Source organism: Trichosurus vulpecula, chromosome 7 (genome assembly GCF_011100635.1).
Source record: "Trichosurus vulpecula isolate mTriVul1 chromosome 7, mTriVul1.pri, whole genome shotgun sequence".
Classification (NCBI taxonomy): Eukaryota; Metazoa; Chordata; class Mammalia; order Diprotodontia; family Phalangeridae; genus Trichosurus; species Trichosurus vulpecula.
In genome coordinates, this window is record NC_050579.1 from 157,660,809 (window position 1) to 157,674,285 (window position 13,477).

The 13,477-nt window shown below is 42.3% G+C and overlaps 1 protein-coding gene across 1 annotated transcript in view; it reads right to left on the reverse strand.

Annotated features, from left to right (window-relative positions):
• LOC118857688 overlaps positions 1-13,477 on the reverse strand; it is a 202,180-nt gene that overhangs the window by 82,511 nt on the left and 106,192 nt on the right. The window contains 3 exon segments of the mRNA XM_036768262.1: positions 1,309-1,453; positions 11,433-11,448; positions 12,198-12,355. Coding sequence (XP_036624157.1) covers positions 1,309-1,453; positions 11,433-11,448; positions 12,198-12,355 — 319 coding nt within the window.

Consider the following 13,477-nt stretch of genomic DNA (forward strand, 5'->3'; position numbering starts at 1 on the left):
ATTACCCCCTTTTACAGATGAAAAAACTGAAGCAAATAGCAACCAAGTGACTCATCCAGCTAGTAAAGGTCTAAAGCTGGATTCAAACTCAGGTCTTTCTGAATCCAGGCCCAGTGCTCCATCCACTGTGCTACCGGCTGCCTCCACTTTATTCCATAGGCAATGGGGAGCCATTGAACATTGTGGGGATAGTTTTTTTTTCACATCATCAAAGTAGTTACATTAGGAAGACTACTTAGATATCTGTGGTAAAGATGAACTGGATAGGAGAGAGATAAGAGTTTTGGAGAGCAGTTAAGAGGTTATTAAAATTGTTCAGGTAACAGGCAATAAGGGTTTGAACTCAAAGAGTGGAGGTAGGAGAAGGGGAAGTCAAATAGGAGAGATATTGTGGCAGACATAGTATTTGACTGGAAATGTGGTACAAGGGAGGACATGTCACAGAGGACTCTAAGATACTGATCCTGTGTAACTGGGAGGATGGTGGATCAGTGGAAATCGGGAGTTATGGGGAAAGGTAAGAGAGGAGGGAAAATCAGCCAATAAACGTTTGTCAGGCACCTGCTATGTGTCAGGTACTGTGCTCAATGCTACAAATACCGAGACAACAAAAATATAATAATCTCTACTCTCAAGGACCTTCCATTCTAACAGGGGAGAAAACAAGTACATATACAAGCATATGTAGAATAAATACAAGGTAGTTTGGGAGGGAGAACACTAGCACTTGGGGTGGGGGCAAAGAAAGGTTTCATGGAGATAATTAGTGTTACACATTGTGAGTGTGAGATGCTGGCCTCTCCATGATCCGGCACTGTCTAGTACTTCTATATCTGCATCCATCCTTTTGTGGACATCCAATGACATAGTTTCTCAAAGTCAAGAATCGACCTTGCCAAAGTGATACACAGCTGAGTTATGTATGTAGCTCCAGCTACATGTATCCTCTGGGACTCAAGGGTGGGGTCTGGGTTTTCTTTTCTTTTTTTAAAAAAACAATTTGGTAGGAAACCAAGGATTACTCAAGAATGTTGGAAGCCTGAGAAAAGAACATTAACGTCTTGGAAAGAGCAAAAGAAACAAAGAAATAATGAGGCATGAGAAGAACTATAATAAAGCAAACAAATAATATTTGGTATCTGTGAGAAAAATGACAGCTAATTAGGGGAAAGATGTCATTGGGCATCCCTGGTGCTGTATCAGAGCTTGATAGAACTGAGGAATGTGGTCTTGTTTTATAGTACAGGTACACTGAATAGTAAGACAAAAATAAATTGTTTTCCTCACAGTCTTTTAGAAAATACAAACCTTTTCTGGCAGAGTTTTGAACATGATCAGCACCTCCAAGTGATGGGGTATGAACCATAAATTGAGGAAGGTTCTTCCATCAGAAGACAGCAAGCATCGTGGCCGGAGCTGAAAACTCCTAAAATGTTAGAGGGAAATCTCAGCTCTCAAAGCATAGGCTATTTAAACAACAAAAGTACCTTATAATTGTATAATGATGATCACAACTAACTACTCTACAATCCATTAAGTTTTACAAAGTGCTTTCTTTGTAACAACCTTGTAAGGCAGGTATTGAAAACTATTCACGGTGTAATAGAAAAAGCACTAGATTTGGATACAGAGGCTACTTATTTACTAGGCCCCAATATATTGGCCTTGCTAGGCCTCAAAGTTTCTTTTGACTATATCTATTTCTATAATTGCATTATAATTTTCACTTTTGCTTTTTTGGATTTGGTTCCACCTCTTAATTTTAAAACAGTATAAATCTTTGTTTTACTTAATTTTCTTGCATACAGCAAATTGTTGGCTTTTGCCTTCTCATCCATTCTGCTGTCCTTTCTTGTTTTATACATTAAGAGTCATGGTTCTGATTATTAAGTTCATTTTTCCCCTCTATCAAATATTGTCACAATATTTTTTCTTTTAAAAGGGCAACACTATATATCTTTATTTTAGGTTTCCTGGAAAAATCCAGGCTAAGTCTCTTCCCTATGTTTCTTCTTCCTCTTCCAGCCCAGACACAAATCATTAGTTCTTGTTCTTCCTCCCTACCCACCTGTTTTTTTTTTAAATCAGCCCTCCATAGTTACAGAAACATTTGCCCCTTTTTAAAAACTATTCAAACATGTTTACCTTTCTTCAGTATATTTTGCATGCTGAGTTTGCATTTTAGAGACTCTAACTCTCAATGATTGTCTTTTTTGTTATGTTTGCTGCATTTCTTGCAGTTTTGAGGTAATGAGGAGAGGTAGGTTTAGTCACAACCTCTCACTTAACCATGTTGTTGCTTTTCTCTTAAGCTTCAAAGTGAGAGATGAGATCGCCACTGGCCGTCTTCCCACCTCCCCCAATTGCCTGCTAATTGGTGGAAGATCCATTTAGATATATAACTTCAGCAATGTTAGGAATAGGACAGGGCCTGAATGAAACATGCAGACCTTTCAGCCTTCAGTAGAAGAGGTCATGGAGAGGTACTTCTCATTTCAATGGACTCAAGGCAATCTCCCAGAGAACCAATTCACGGAGCTCACTGAGTTGTATGAAATGGTGAACCCCACATACCTTAGCATTTAGTGAGTAGGTTTGAGAGCCAGAAGAAATAGCGTGAGCCTCTCCAGCCCTCAGTTCCTCATCTAAGGGGTGGGGTAGCCTTGATGATTTTAAGGTCAGATTAAGCAGTAGCAGCCTATGGCTCTAAGGAAGGGCCAGGTCAGAAAAGAGAAGAGTGGCCACTCACCATTTGGGCAGCATAGCAGGATGTGGGAATGGGCTAGTAGGAAGGATATTATAAGAGATGAAGGGGATTATGGGCAAAAAAAGGTGGAGGCTGGTGATATGCAGAGAGGATCCTATGGGTAAGCATCATAGCTGGGAAGAATCATGAAAAAATCTGTAAACAGCAGACCCAGGGAACTAGAGGGTCTATTCCAAAGGGATTATTGGAAACAATATGGATGAACTGCTTCTTTTACTAACAAAGAATAAATAATTAATAATAGGATTTATGGCTACCCATCACCAGGAAGCCCAAACACCAGCCAATTATGTTTCCCCTTTGTTCAAATCCACAAGATTGGAAACAGAGTAACTTCTACTCAACCATCATTTTGCTGCCATTAGGACTTGGGACTTTGACTTTAGGCAGGCCAGCTCTGCCATTGTGAGGAAGAAGAAGGGAGAGAGAGGGCTTTGTTTCTTTCCTTAACAGCTCCTGGACTGGGAAAGCCAAAGGCGGGACTATGTTTGTAGAGGAAGCCATGAAAAGGGAGTGCTATATAAGCAAATAGACGGGCTATAGTAGTATGAGTTATAATTGTCATTCTTACCAGAAGGTGAAGGTGTGCATTGCTTACAAAGGATAAAATGGATTTTCCAGGAACTGGAGTAAATCAAGCTTTTTCCATTTGTATTAGGAGGGCAGAGTTTATAATCTCAAAGAGGATCATAAACATGTCTGAAACGTTCGGAACCGCCGGATATAAGAAACTCTCAAAGTAGAAGGCAAAAGAATCAAAACATATATTTAGGCTCCACAGTAACCAACCCATGAACCAGCAACCCCATTTTGATATATTGATCAAAAGCTTCCAGGCCCAATAAGTACGCCTTGAAAGAGTAACCAGGAGGCTACAGAGAAGCATGATTGCGTAAAGCAAAATCATGCTTCCCCCTCTATGGTAATAAGATTACCCACTGGCCTGAAGTCTTTGTTCAGCTTCCTCCCGTAGGTCAGCTCTGCTACTGGCAGCTCCTGCTTCAGCTGTGTCTGTGGCCGTGGCTGTAACTGTAACTGTAGCTGTAACGGTAGCTGTAACGGTAGCTGTAACGGTAGCTGTAACTGTAGCTGTAACGGTAGCTGTAACTGTAGCTGTAACTGTAGCTGTAGCAGCCTCTGGCTCCAACGGGAGCTGCTTTTAACCATCCAGCTTCTGCGGGGGTGTAAGGTACGCCGGGGAAAGCACAGGTTCTTTCAATCTGTCAGACTACGGGTCCACTTGCCCACAGGCTGGGAGTGAAAGTCCTGTGTAACTTCTCTCAAATTATCTGGAATGCAACCTTCTGCCAACAGCTGTCCTTGAAGAAACAAGCAGGGCTTGGCATGGGTATAAATTTTTGTAGTCTTAAGGTAACTCCAGTACGTGCGGCCCCGTGCAGTGCCCCTCCAGCTGCCGCAACTCAAACTCACTACCCGTTAAAAATTTGAAAGCGGACTGGAGTCTGAATCTTCCAATCAGAGGACGGGGAGCGCGGGCCTCCGCGCCTTCCGATTGGCCGGCGAGGCAGCGGCTGCGGTCGAGAGCCCATTTTTGGTTGCCAATACACCATTAAAAAAAAAAAAAAGAAACCCAGCATTTTAACAGAGGCAGCATGGTTTAGTGCAGGGGCGGGGAACCTGTGGCTTTGAGGCCACATGTGGCCCTCTAGGTCCTCAAGTGCAGCCTTTTGACTGAATCCAAACTCGACGTTTCTGTCAAAGGGCTGCACTTGAGGACCTAGAGGGCCACATGTGGCCTCGAGGCCGCAGGTTCCCCACACCTGGTTCAGTAGATAGAGACAGCTTTGGAGGGACAAGACCTAGGTTCATGGCCTCCTTCTCCTCATGCACTGGCTGGGTGATCACAGGCAAGTCACTTAACCTTTCTTAGATTGCAAGTTACAGAGAATGTGCCCATCTGTACTGGTGGAGGGAGTTGCCTCAGGAAGAGTTCCCCAAAGCCAGGAAATCACAGATGCAGTTCTATCCCCATTTAAATTGTCTCATTAGCTGAGGGATGAGAGATGGCAATGCTCAATATGCACCTAAAAGACAGGATCATAGGGTTAGAGGAAGAAGGGACCTCAGAGGCCATCTAATCCCTCATTTTATAGATGAGGAAACTGAGGCACAGAGGGGCTAAGAGATTCACCCAAAGGTAGTAAATGGTATTAGCTTGACTGTGAATCCAGGACCTCAGACTCCAGATCCAGGACTCTTTCCACTACCTCATGCTGCATTAAATAATTATTATTCAAAATAATTTTTAAAATCCTTGGAGTAGATTATTATCATTAGAAGTGGAGTTAGCCAAATGAAGTAAGCTGTAACACAATGCTACATGCCACTACTGTGGCTATGTAAGACCAATAACACCAGCACACGGGAGGGCTGCTAGCATAAGTTCTTTGATCTGCTTTTCTAAGAAAAGCAACTTTAAGGGGTTAACAATCTTACTTTAATTAAACACACATATATCATTCACTTAGTTCAGGGGGAAAAGTCCACATCCTGAACTTCAGAGAAAACACAAACAAAAATTGCAAGCAGAAATTATATAAACAGAGATAAATAACACAAATCAGCAGACAGGCTTCTAGCTGCCTGTCCAAGACATTACATACATAGTTACCAGAAAAAGAAACACCAATATCTGGGTTTTTCAAAGCCAGAGGGCTCCTCTGGTCAAATCACATGACACTCTTCCAGTGAGTGAGCCCCAAACAAAATGCTAACCTCGGAGTACGTACACACACACACACACACACACACACACACACACACACACACACACCTTCAGGGTCGGAGAGCTTCACGCCTCTTGTTACCTAATTAGCAAAAGGGTGTGGGCCTTCCTACCAACAAAGGCAATACTCAACCAAAGGCACTCGATCACCTTAGTGATAAGAAGTGCTCCAAAACAAAAGACAACAAAAAGTCCCACTTTGCTAGCTGTTACATAAGCCCAACCAGGAAAATAATATACTCAATGACTGCAATGATGTGAATGAAACAACAAGAGGAACGAGACAATCCAAACTGAATGGTGTAAAATTATATGAGGAGGCGCCTCCGCCCGCTTCTGGGCAGATGTGGGGCTTACAGTTACAGTATACAACACACATTGTCAGATTTTTTCAATATATTGGTTGGTTTTGCCGAACTGTTTCTTCCCTCTCCTTTTTTTTTTTTCATTCTTTCTGTAACATACTTGGCCTTCAGATACCCCACCCCCTTCTCAATCTCTCTTAAAGGTACCAGAGAAGCCTAGGGATAAGCGTGAAATAGAACACAATTGGCCGTTAGGGGCTAAGATGGTCAGTGTTACATTTAATAAGAGGCAGCTAGATGAAAACCCTAGGTTCGAATCTCACTTACTAGAGACGCTCACCAGCTGTGTGAACCTTGGTCAAGTCACTTAACCTTTGTCATTTTCCTTCTCTGTAAAATGGGGAGAATAATAGCACCTACCACCCAGGGCGGTTGAAAGGATAAAATGAGATATCTGTAAAGCGTGCGAGCCTTAAAGCTCTACGTATCTTGTTGTCCTTGTTGTTGTTAGATGGCTTTCTGGAAGGTGTGGAAGGGAGGGATATATTGGGAAGTATAAGTGTTAATAAAAAAAAATCAATATAGATGTGTTCTTAAGTGAAATTTATAAGCCTCTGTCATTCAAACATCTTCCCCTCTCTCCCTCACACAAGGAAATGCGTTGAAATAGGCTTGCTCCAAATATTGGAACAATTACTACTAATCTTCCTCTTCTATCGGTAAGCCTCTTGTCCTATTAGACACCTCTGTATTGCTAAGGAGAGAATGTTTGGCAAGAGGGAGAGAACGACATGGGAAGGGCCTCCAATGGAAAAAACTGTTCCAGGGCCCTCCTACATCTAGGGTGTGGCTACCCTGGGAAGCAAACAAGTTTATCTAGAAGTCATATTTATATATCCAGAAGTTTCTTTATTTAGCAGAAGTAAGAGATGGGGGGAACTCAGTGACATTCATTTCTCTTTTGTTTTCAACGTCTGCAGAATAGTTCTTTGTGGCACAGGCTGGGTCAGCTTTCATTTAGATGTCTGCCACCAGCAATGACTGCATGCCACACTGACAGCAAGCTTTGTACTGGTTTTTTCAATTATTAATACATCAATGATGTTATTAATCAATAACATAGTAATAACACCATTGATTATTAATAATCATCAATAGAAGATTTAATATCATTAATACTTAATATATTATTAATAATGATATGTATAACTATCAATCAAATGCCAACCCATTATGTTTACTCTGTTTCAAAACCAGGAGAGCCCTGAAAATAGAACAACTTCTACCCAGCCTCCATTTTGCTGGAGGTTTCATCAGGTGATTCTCAACTCTGACATTCCATGGAGTTTTAGTTTGATGAGGTTCTCTTCTTAGCTGTCACAGAGTCCCTCTATTCCTGTCCCATAGCAGACCTAAGCTGGTTTCATCAAGTCTTGTTCTCAGGCTTGTGCTGAGGCCTTTGTTTGCTGGGTTCAACTGCAACATGGATAGAACCCAAGAGAAATAAACTGAATGTCCAAAAAAGCGGAAATATATCTCTTTGGAAGAACAAATGTCTGACTACAGCCAGGCTACAGGATGAGAGAATGACATCTGTACTCTACTTGCTTTTCTAAACAGTGGATGGAATAAGTTTCTGGCTAATGTCAGGAATGAGGAGCACAAATGCTCCCTGTACAGAGGACATATTTCCAAGTGGTACCATTTACTTTTTTGCCAACTTAGTTTCCATCTTTTTTTTTTTCTAACATGCTCTGGATTTCTGTCTACTTTGGAAAGATGGGCTATGATGCCTGCTGCCCAGTTCCCAGCAGCCAAGAACTTTGGCAGCAGATGTCAGAATTTACTAAATATACATAACTCTGGGGGAACCCAAGAGAGCAATCTAGGCTCGGCAGAGGCACCCGTGCAGCTGCTATTTGGAATAAGTTATATGACTGTTAGTTTCCCAGAGTTGCTTCCCACAGAAGACCGACGGAGGTGGATCTCTGCATTGGGAGCCCCACAAAGTACAAGGAGCTAATGGAGGAAATGGAAGCAGGAAGGGGCCTCCTATCAGAGAAAGGGAAGCACTTTATCTCCTATCCCACCCCTACCCCGCTCCATTCCACATGAGCTATAATCCCTATAACAGCCAGGAATTGTAGGATGAGAGCAGTTTGAGTACTGTGGAAGACATCGGTTTCACATGTCAGCCTTTTAAAGATAAGAATAATTTACAACTCCTTGGTGTCAGAAATGGCTGACAGCCAATGATACCGAAAGGCCAATACCCTGTAATAGATAGATGATTCCTTGCAGACTGAGTTATTTAGGATTCTAGGCTCTCCATGAAAAAAAAAAGTTTTCTTTCTGGTTTCATGGTGCAGGAAAGGGAGGAGGGGGAACTACCCTCAAAGAACTTTGACCCATTTGGTAGAACAGGTAGTAAGACAAACACTCCCCATAGGAATACTCTTGCCTTTTTGGTGATAGGCAAATAGCTTATCTGTGCAGCTGTGGAGTCAACACTCCACATTTGGTTTCATCCAAATTATTTGAAGGAAACAAAGTGTCAACAGCATAGATCTGTTAATAATAATAATAATGATAATGATAAGAATGCCATTTCTATCTGAACCCCATTAAGAGGATGAGGACAAGATAATTCATAATAATAACACTATTGCCAATATGATTTTCCTTAAGTGAAGATCTGACCACGTCACTCCCCTATTCAATCAACTCCAGTGGCTCCCTATTGCCTCTAGGGTCACATATAGACCCCTCTGTTTAGCTTTTAAGCCCTCAGCAATTTGTATCCAAGCCACCTTTCCAGCCTCACTGAGCATTGCTCCTCCTCCCACACTGTCTGATCTAGCCAATCTGGTCCTCTTTCTGTTCCTCACACAAGATACCCCATCTGCCATCTCAGCACTCTCTCATAGAATCCCTCTCGCTCTTCAAGATTCAGACCAAGCACCATCTCCTACAAGAAGCCTTTCCTGATTTCTCCAACTGCTACCCTGTATTTATGAGTGTAAGCTTCTAATTCATAAGGTTTCATTTATCTTTGTTCTATTTATTTCTGTCTCCCTCCCTCCCACTTCCTCTCCCAGTGAAAAAAGAAAAACAAAACTCTTCTAACAAATATGTATATAGTCACACAAAGTAAATTTCCACAATGGCCATGTTAAAAACTGTATGTCTCATTCTGCATCTGAGGTCCATCGCTTCTCTACCAGGAAGCTGGTAGCATTCTTCCTCATTGGTCTCTGGAATTATAATTGGTCATCGCACTGATCAGAGTTAAGTCCTTTGGCATTCTGTCTTTATAACATTGTCATCACTGTGTAAATTGTTCTCCCAGTTCTGCTCACTTCCCTTTGCATCAATTCATACGAGTCTTCCCTGTTTTCTCTGAAACTCTTTCATTATTTTTTATGATACAATAGTATTTCCTTACATTCATATTACCATAATTTGTTCAGTTAACTTACAATCAGTCCTACCCCAGTACTTTTCTTCAACTACAAAAAAAAAAAAGAGTTCCTTTGTTCCCCTGTGCAATAGGCTATAGAACATTAAATATGGAAGAATAATAGCAGGATAGTGACCGGTCCTAGGACGATCTTCTGTCTGAACAATGAGATAACAACAATAATAATGAATATTATGAAATAATGAAAAAACAATAATGAAAAGCAAGCCAAATTATGTGGGAGTGAGATGAAGCACACACCATCCCCATCATCCCCATCATCCCCCATGTTTGCTCCTGCCCTTCCTGGAAGATGCTCTCAGTGAATCTTCTGTGGATGAGTTCGCATGATTTCAGCTCCTCCAGTTGTACTCATTTTAGACCTTTTTGGCTTCTCAATCAAGCGCCTCTGCCTCACCCCTCGACGACTGATTTCTTTCTTGTATTGTTTTTCTCCATTAGAGTATAAGTTCTTGTAGCGCAGGCATCGTCTTTGTTTCTCATATTTGTGTCTCTAGTCCTTAGCACTGTGCCTGGTACATAGTAGGCACTAAATAAATGTTTACTGACTAATTGACTGACATCCCTTCAAGGTTCTCATTTACTTGGAAAAAAAATCATTTTACCTACCTCCCCAGATAGTTCAACCAGCATGAAACATAAAGAAACAACAGTGGGTTGTCAACTTATTGCCTGACCAAATATTTCTATGCAGGCTCCATCGCATAGAAGATGAGCGTGAGGATAACAATGATAATCATGATTTTCACAGTAGAGGGTTCAGAAATGGGATTTAATCAGTGTGGGGAACTCTAGGAGGAAAATCCCCTCCACCGATAGACCTGTAGAGTTGTCTGTCCTTGTTCGGTCATTCGCTGACTCTTTGTCACCCCCAGATAGGATTTTTCTGAGCAAAGATACTGGAGTGGTTTGCCATTTCCTTCTCCAGCTCATTATACAGGTGAGGAAACTGAGGCAAACAGGGTTACATGACTTGCCCAGGGTCACGTAGCTAATAAGAGCCTGGCTGGATTTTAATTCAGGTCTTCCTGACTCTAGGCTCTGCGCTCTATCCACTGCACCACGTGGCTGTCTTCAGGGTGTAGTACAGAGGTGAAATGGTTTGCATATATGATCATCCAGCCACGATGTGTCTTTCTAATTCTAAGACTGGCACTCTACCCATTCTGCCACACTACTACTCAAGAGTAACGATCCACCTTTATAAAGCACTGTAAGGTTCACACAGTGTCTTCCTCAGATCCGCTCTGGGAGGCGAGGAGCATAAGCATTACTGTCCCCATTTTATACATGTCTGGGCTCATGGAGATCAGATGAGTTGCCCACAATCACACAGTGGTAACTGCTGGGACAAATACAGGTCTCTTGACTCTAAGCCCAGTGCTCTTGCTCTAATTATGCTAGGCTGCCGTTACACCCTTAACTCTCTACCCACTTCAACAAATTATAGGAGGTTTGAGTCTGAAAGCTCTAGGAGAGGGGTGCGGGGGCCTGTGGACTCGAGGCCACATGTGGCCTTCTAGGTCCTTGGGTGTGGCATTTGACTGAGTCCAAGTTTTACAGAACAAATCCTTTTATTAAGGGGGTTTGTTCTGTGCAGTTTGGATTTAGTCAAGGGGCCACACTTGAGGACCTAGAGGGCCACATGTGGCCTGGAGGCCCCAGGTTCCCCACCCCTGGTCTAGGAAGGGGGACAGAGCAACATCCTACAAAGGTTGGAAATCTTGCTCTGTCGCTGGTTTGCTGTGTGGTCTGCATAAGTAATTTATACCCGTCGTGACTCATTTTTTGCCTGTCAGAAAATGGGAAGAATAATAATAGCTGGCAATGATATAGCACTCTGAGATTTGCAAAGCATGTCACAAGCAAATCTTATTCGACCCCCACAACAACCATTATTATTATTATCATCCTCATTTTATAGGTGAAGAAATTGGGGCATGAGGTAGTTAAGTGACTTGCCCAGGGTCACACAGTATCTGAGGCCAAGTATGAACATGGGTCTTCCTGACTCCGAGTCCAACACTACCTACTCTGCCATTTAGCAGAGCAATACCTGCCCTTCCACATAGCTCAGGATATGCATAATGAACTCTTTAGAAAACATGAAACTATTAATAATCCAAGAACTACTTTAGATTACCAGAATCTTCACTTTTTTCTTTCGGTTCAGATGCATTTAGCAGCTAAGCTCAGGGGCACAAGATCAGTAGAGGCTGAAGCTATGGCTCCCTCACTCGCAGCCCAACTCTCAATCCATTACAACATGCTGCCTCTCAGGATAGTCATTACCATTTCTAAATATTAATTCCCCTCCTCACTTCCCCCCCCACTCTTTTTTTTTTCTGTCTTGTGGAAGGAAAATCAGGTGGCCAGCGCTCAGCCATGTCAACTGTACCCATCCCACAGGGATCGAATGAGAGAATATCCACAAAGTGCTCTGTGGGCTGTTGTCATTATTATCGAATGATAGATGGGTGCATTTGACTTGCTGTCTTTAACAATACTGTCCATTGTTGAAAATCTCTTGGCTCACCAGAGGAAAAAGGAAACTGTGTACATTAGAAAAGCAACAAAACTGCCCACAGATGAAGAAAGCCTTCAGGGCTTGGAACTACAGAGGCGTTTTTGCCTTTAGAGCTCCGCCTTTCGCTAGTTTTTCTAGAGCAACCACCAACCAAACAACTAGCAATTGTGTCTTAAGCCACCAACAGGGAGGGAAAGTCCCCGGTGATCTGATTCTGCAGAGATTCTCAAAAATGTTCTAATAGGAGTCTAACTGCCATGGGGAATGGGGGCAGGAAGGATTTTCAGGACAAACTCCAACATACATCCTATGCTTAAAGACAGAGGGAATGGGCTGGAAAGAAATCACCCACCTGGGGGTAGCCTGGATACCTTCCTTAGAGCCCTTCTCTCTCTTTCTTTCTTGTGGTTGCCCAATCATGAAGAAGGTATTTCTGATGGTAGGGAAGTCCTCCAACAGGGCTCTCAGGCTGTTGCAGTAGGCAATGATTTGTCCCCGGAGAGAGTATTGGGACATGCGATGATTCAGCCTGTGGAGAAAGTTCAAAAGAAGACATACGGTCAGCCACCAGGGTCAGAGATCGAGATGAGATGGGAGGGACCTCAGAGGACATCTAGTCCAACCTCCTCATTTTTCATATGAAGACAATGAGACCCAGAGAGGTTTAAACACTGGCCTAAGGTCCCATAGATAGTAAGGTCAGATTTGAACCATGTTCCTCTGAATGCCAGAGCCAAATCTCTTTCTACATGCCAGGGTGATTTCTCAAGTGCCTTGAGCTGTAACCAAATTACAATTCAAGGAAGTCTGCGCTTTTCCCTCAATGAACGCCTTGATGAAGCTTCTACTGTCAAAGATCACAAGCCAACCCAGTCACCCTTCTTGGCCCACCTCTTACCACAGGAAGTCCACAAAACACCAACACTTAGGAGACTAAAGGGATGCACAGATGTACCTACATATCTAAGTCTAGATATACAGATATACACACATCAGAGCACCAACACAGAGAACGCTAAGAGGATACACACATACACATATAAACATGCATTCATACGTATATATGTGTGTGTGTATGTATATTAGTTGTTCCGTTGTTTTTCAGTCCTGACCCCAATTTCTTGGCAAAGATACTGGGGTGGTTTGCTATTTCCTTCTCCGCTCATTTTATAGATGAGAAACTGAGGCAATCAGGGTTAAGTGACTTGCCCAAGGTCACATAGCTAGTAAGTGTCAGAGGCCAGATTTTAACTCAGGAAACTGAGACTTCCTGATTTTAGGCCTGCACTCTATCCACTGCTCCACCTAGCTGCTCACTACACACATACATGTATATACAATAGACACACATATAAATATATATGTACATACACACCAAAGCATCAACACTTAGAAGACTAAAGGAATACACACACACACACACACCTGCACATATTTTCTAAACACATATCAAGCCATCAACATTTAGAAGGCTAAAGGGATATTATACACACACGCACATACATATGTGTGTGTGGAACCATCAACACTTGGAAGGCTAAAGGGATATACATGTGTGTGCATGTATGTGTACATATTTATGTATATATACATATATATACACATACACACATATCAAAGCATCAACACTTGGAAGGCTAAAGGGATATAC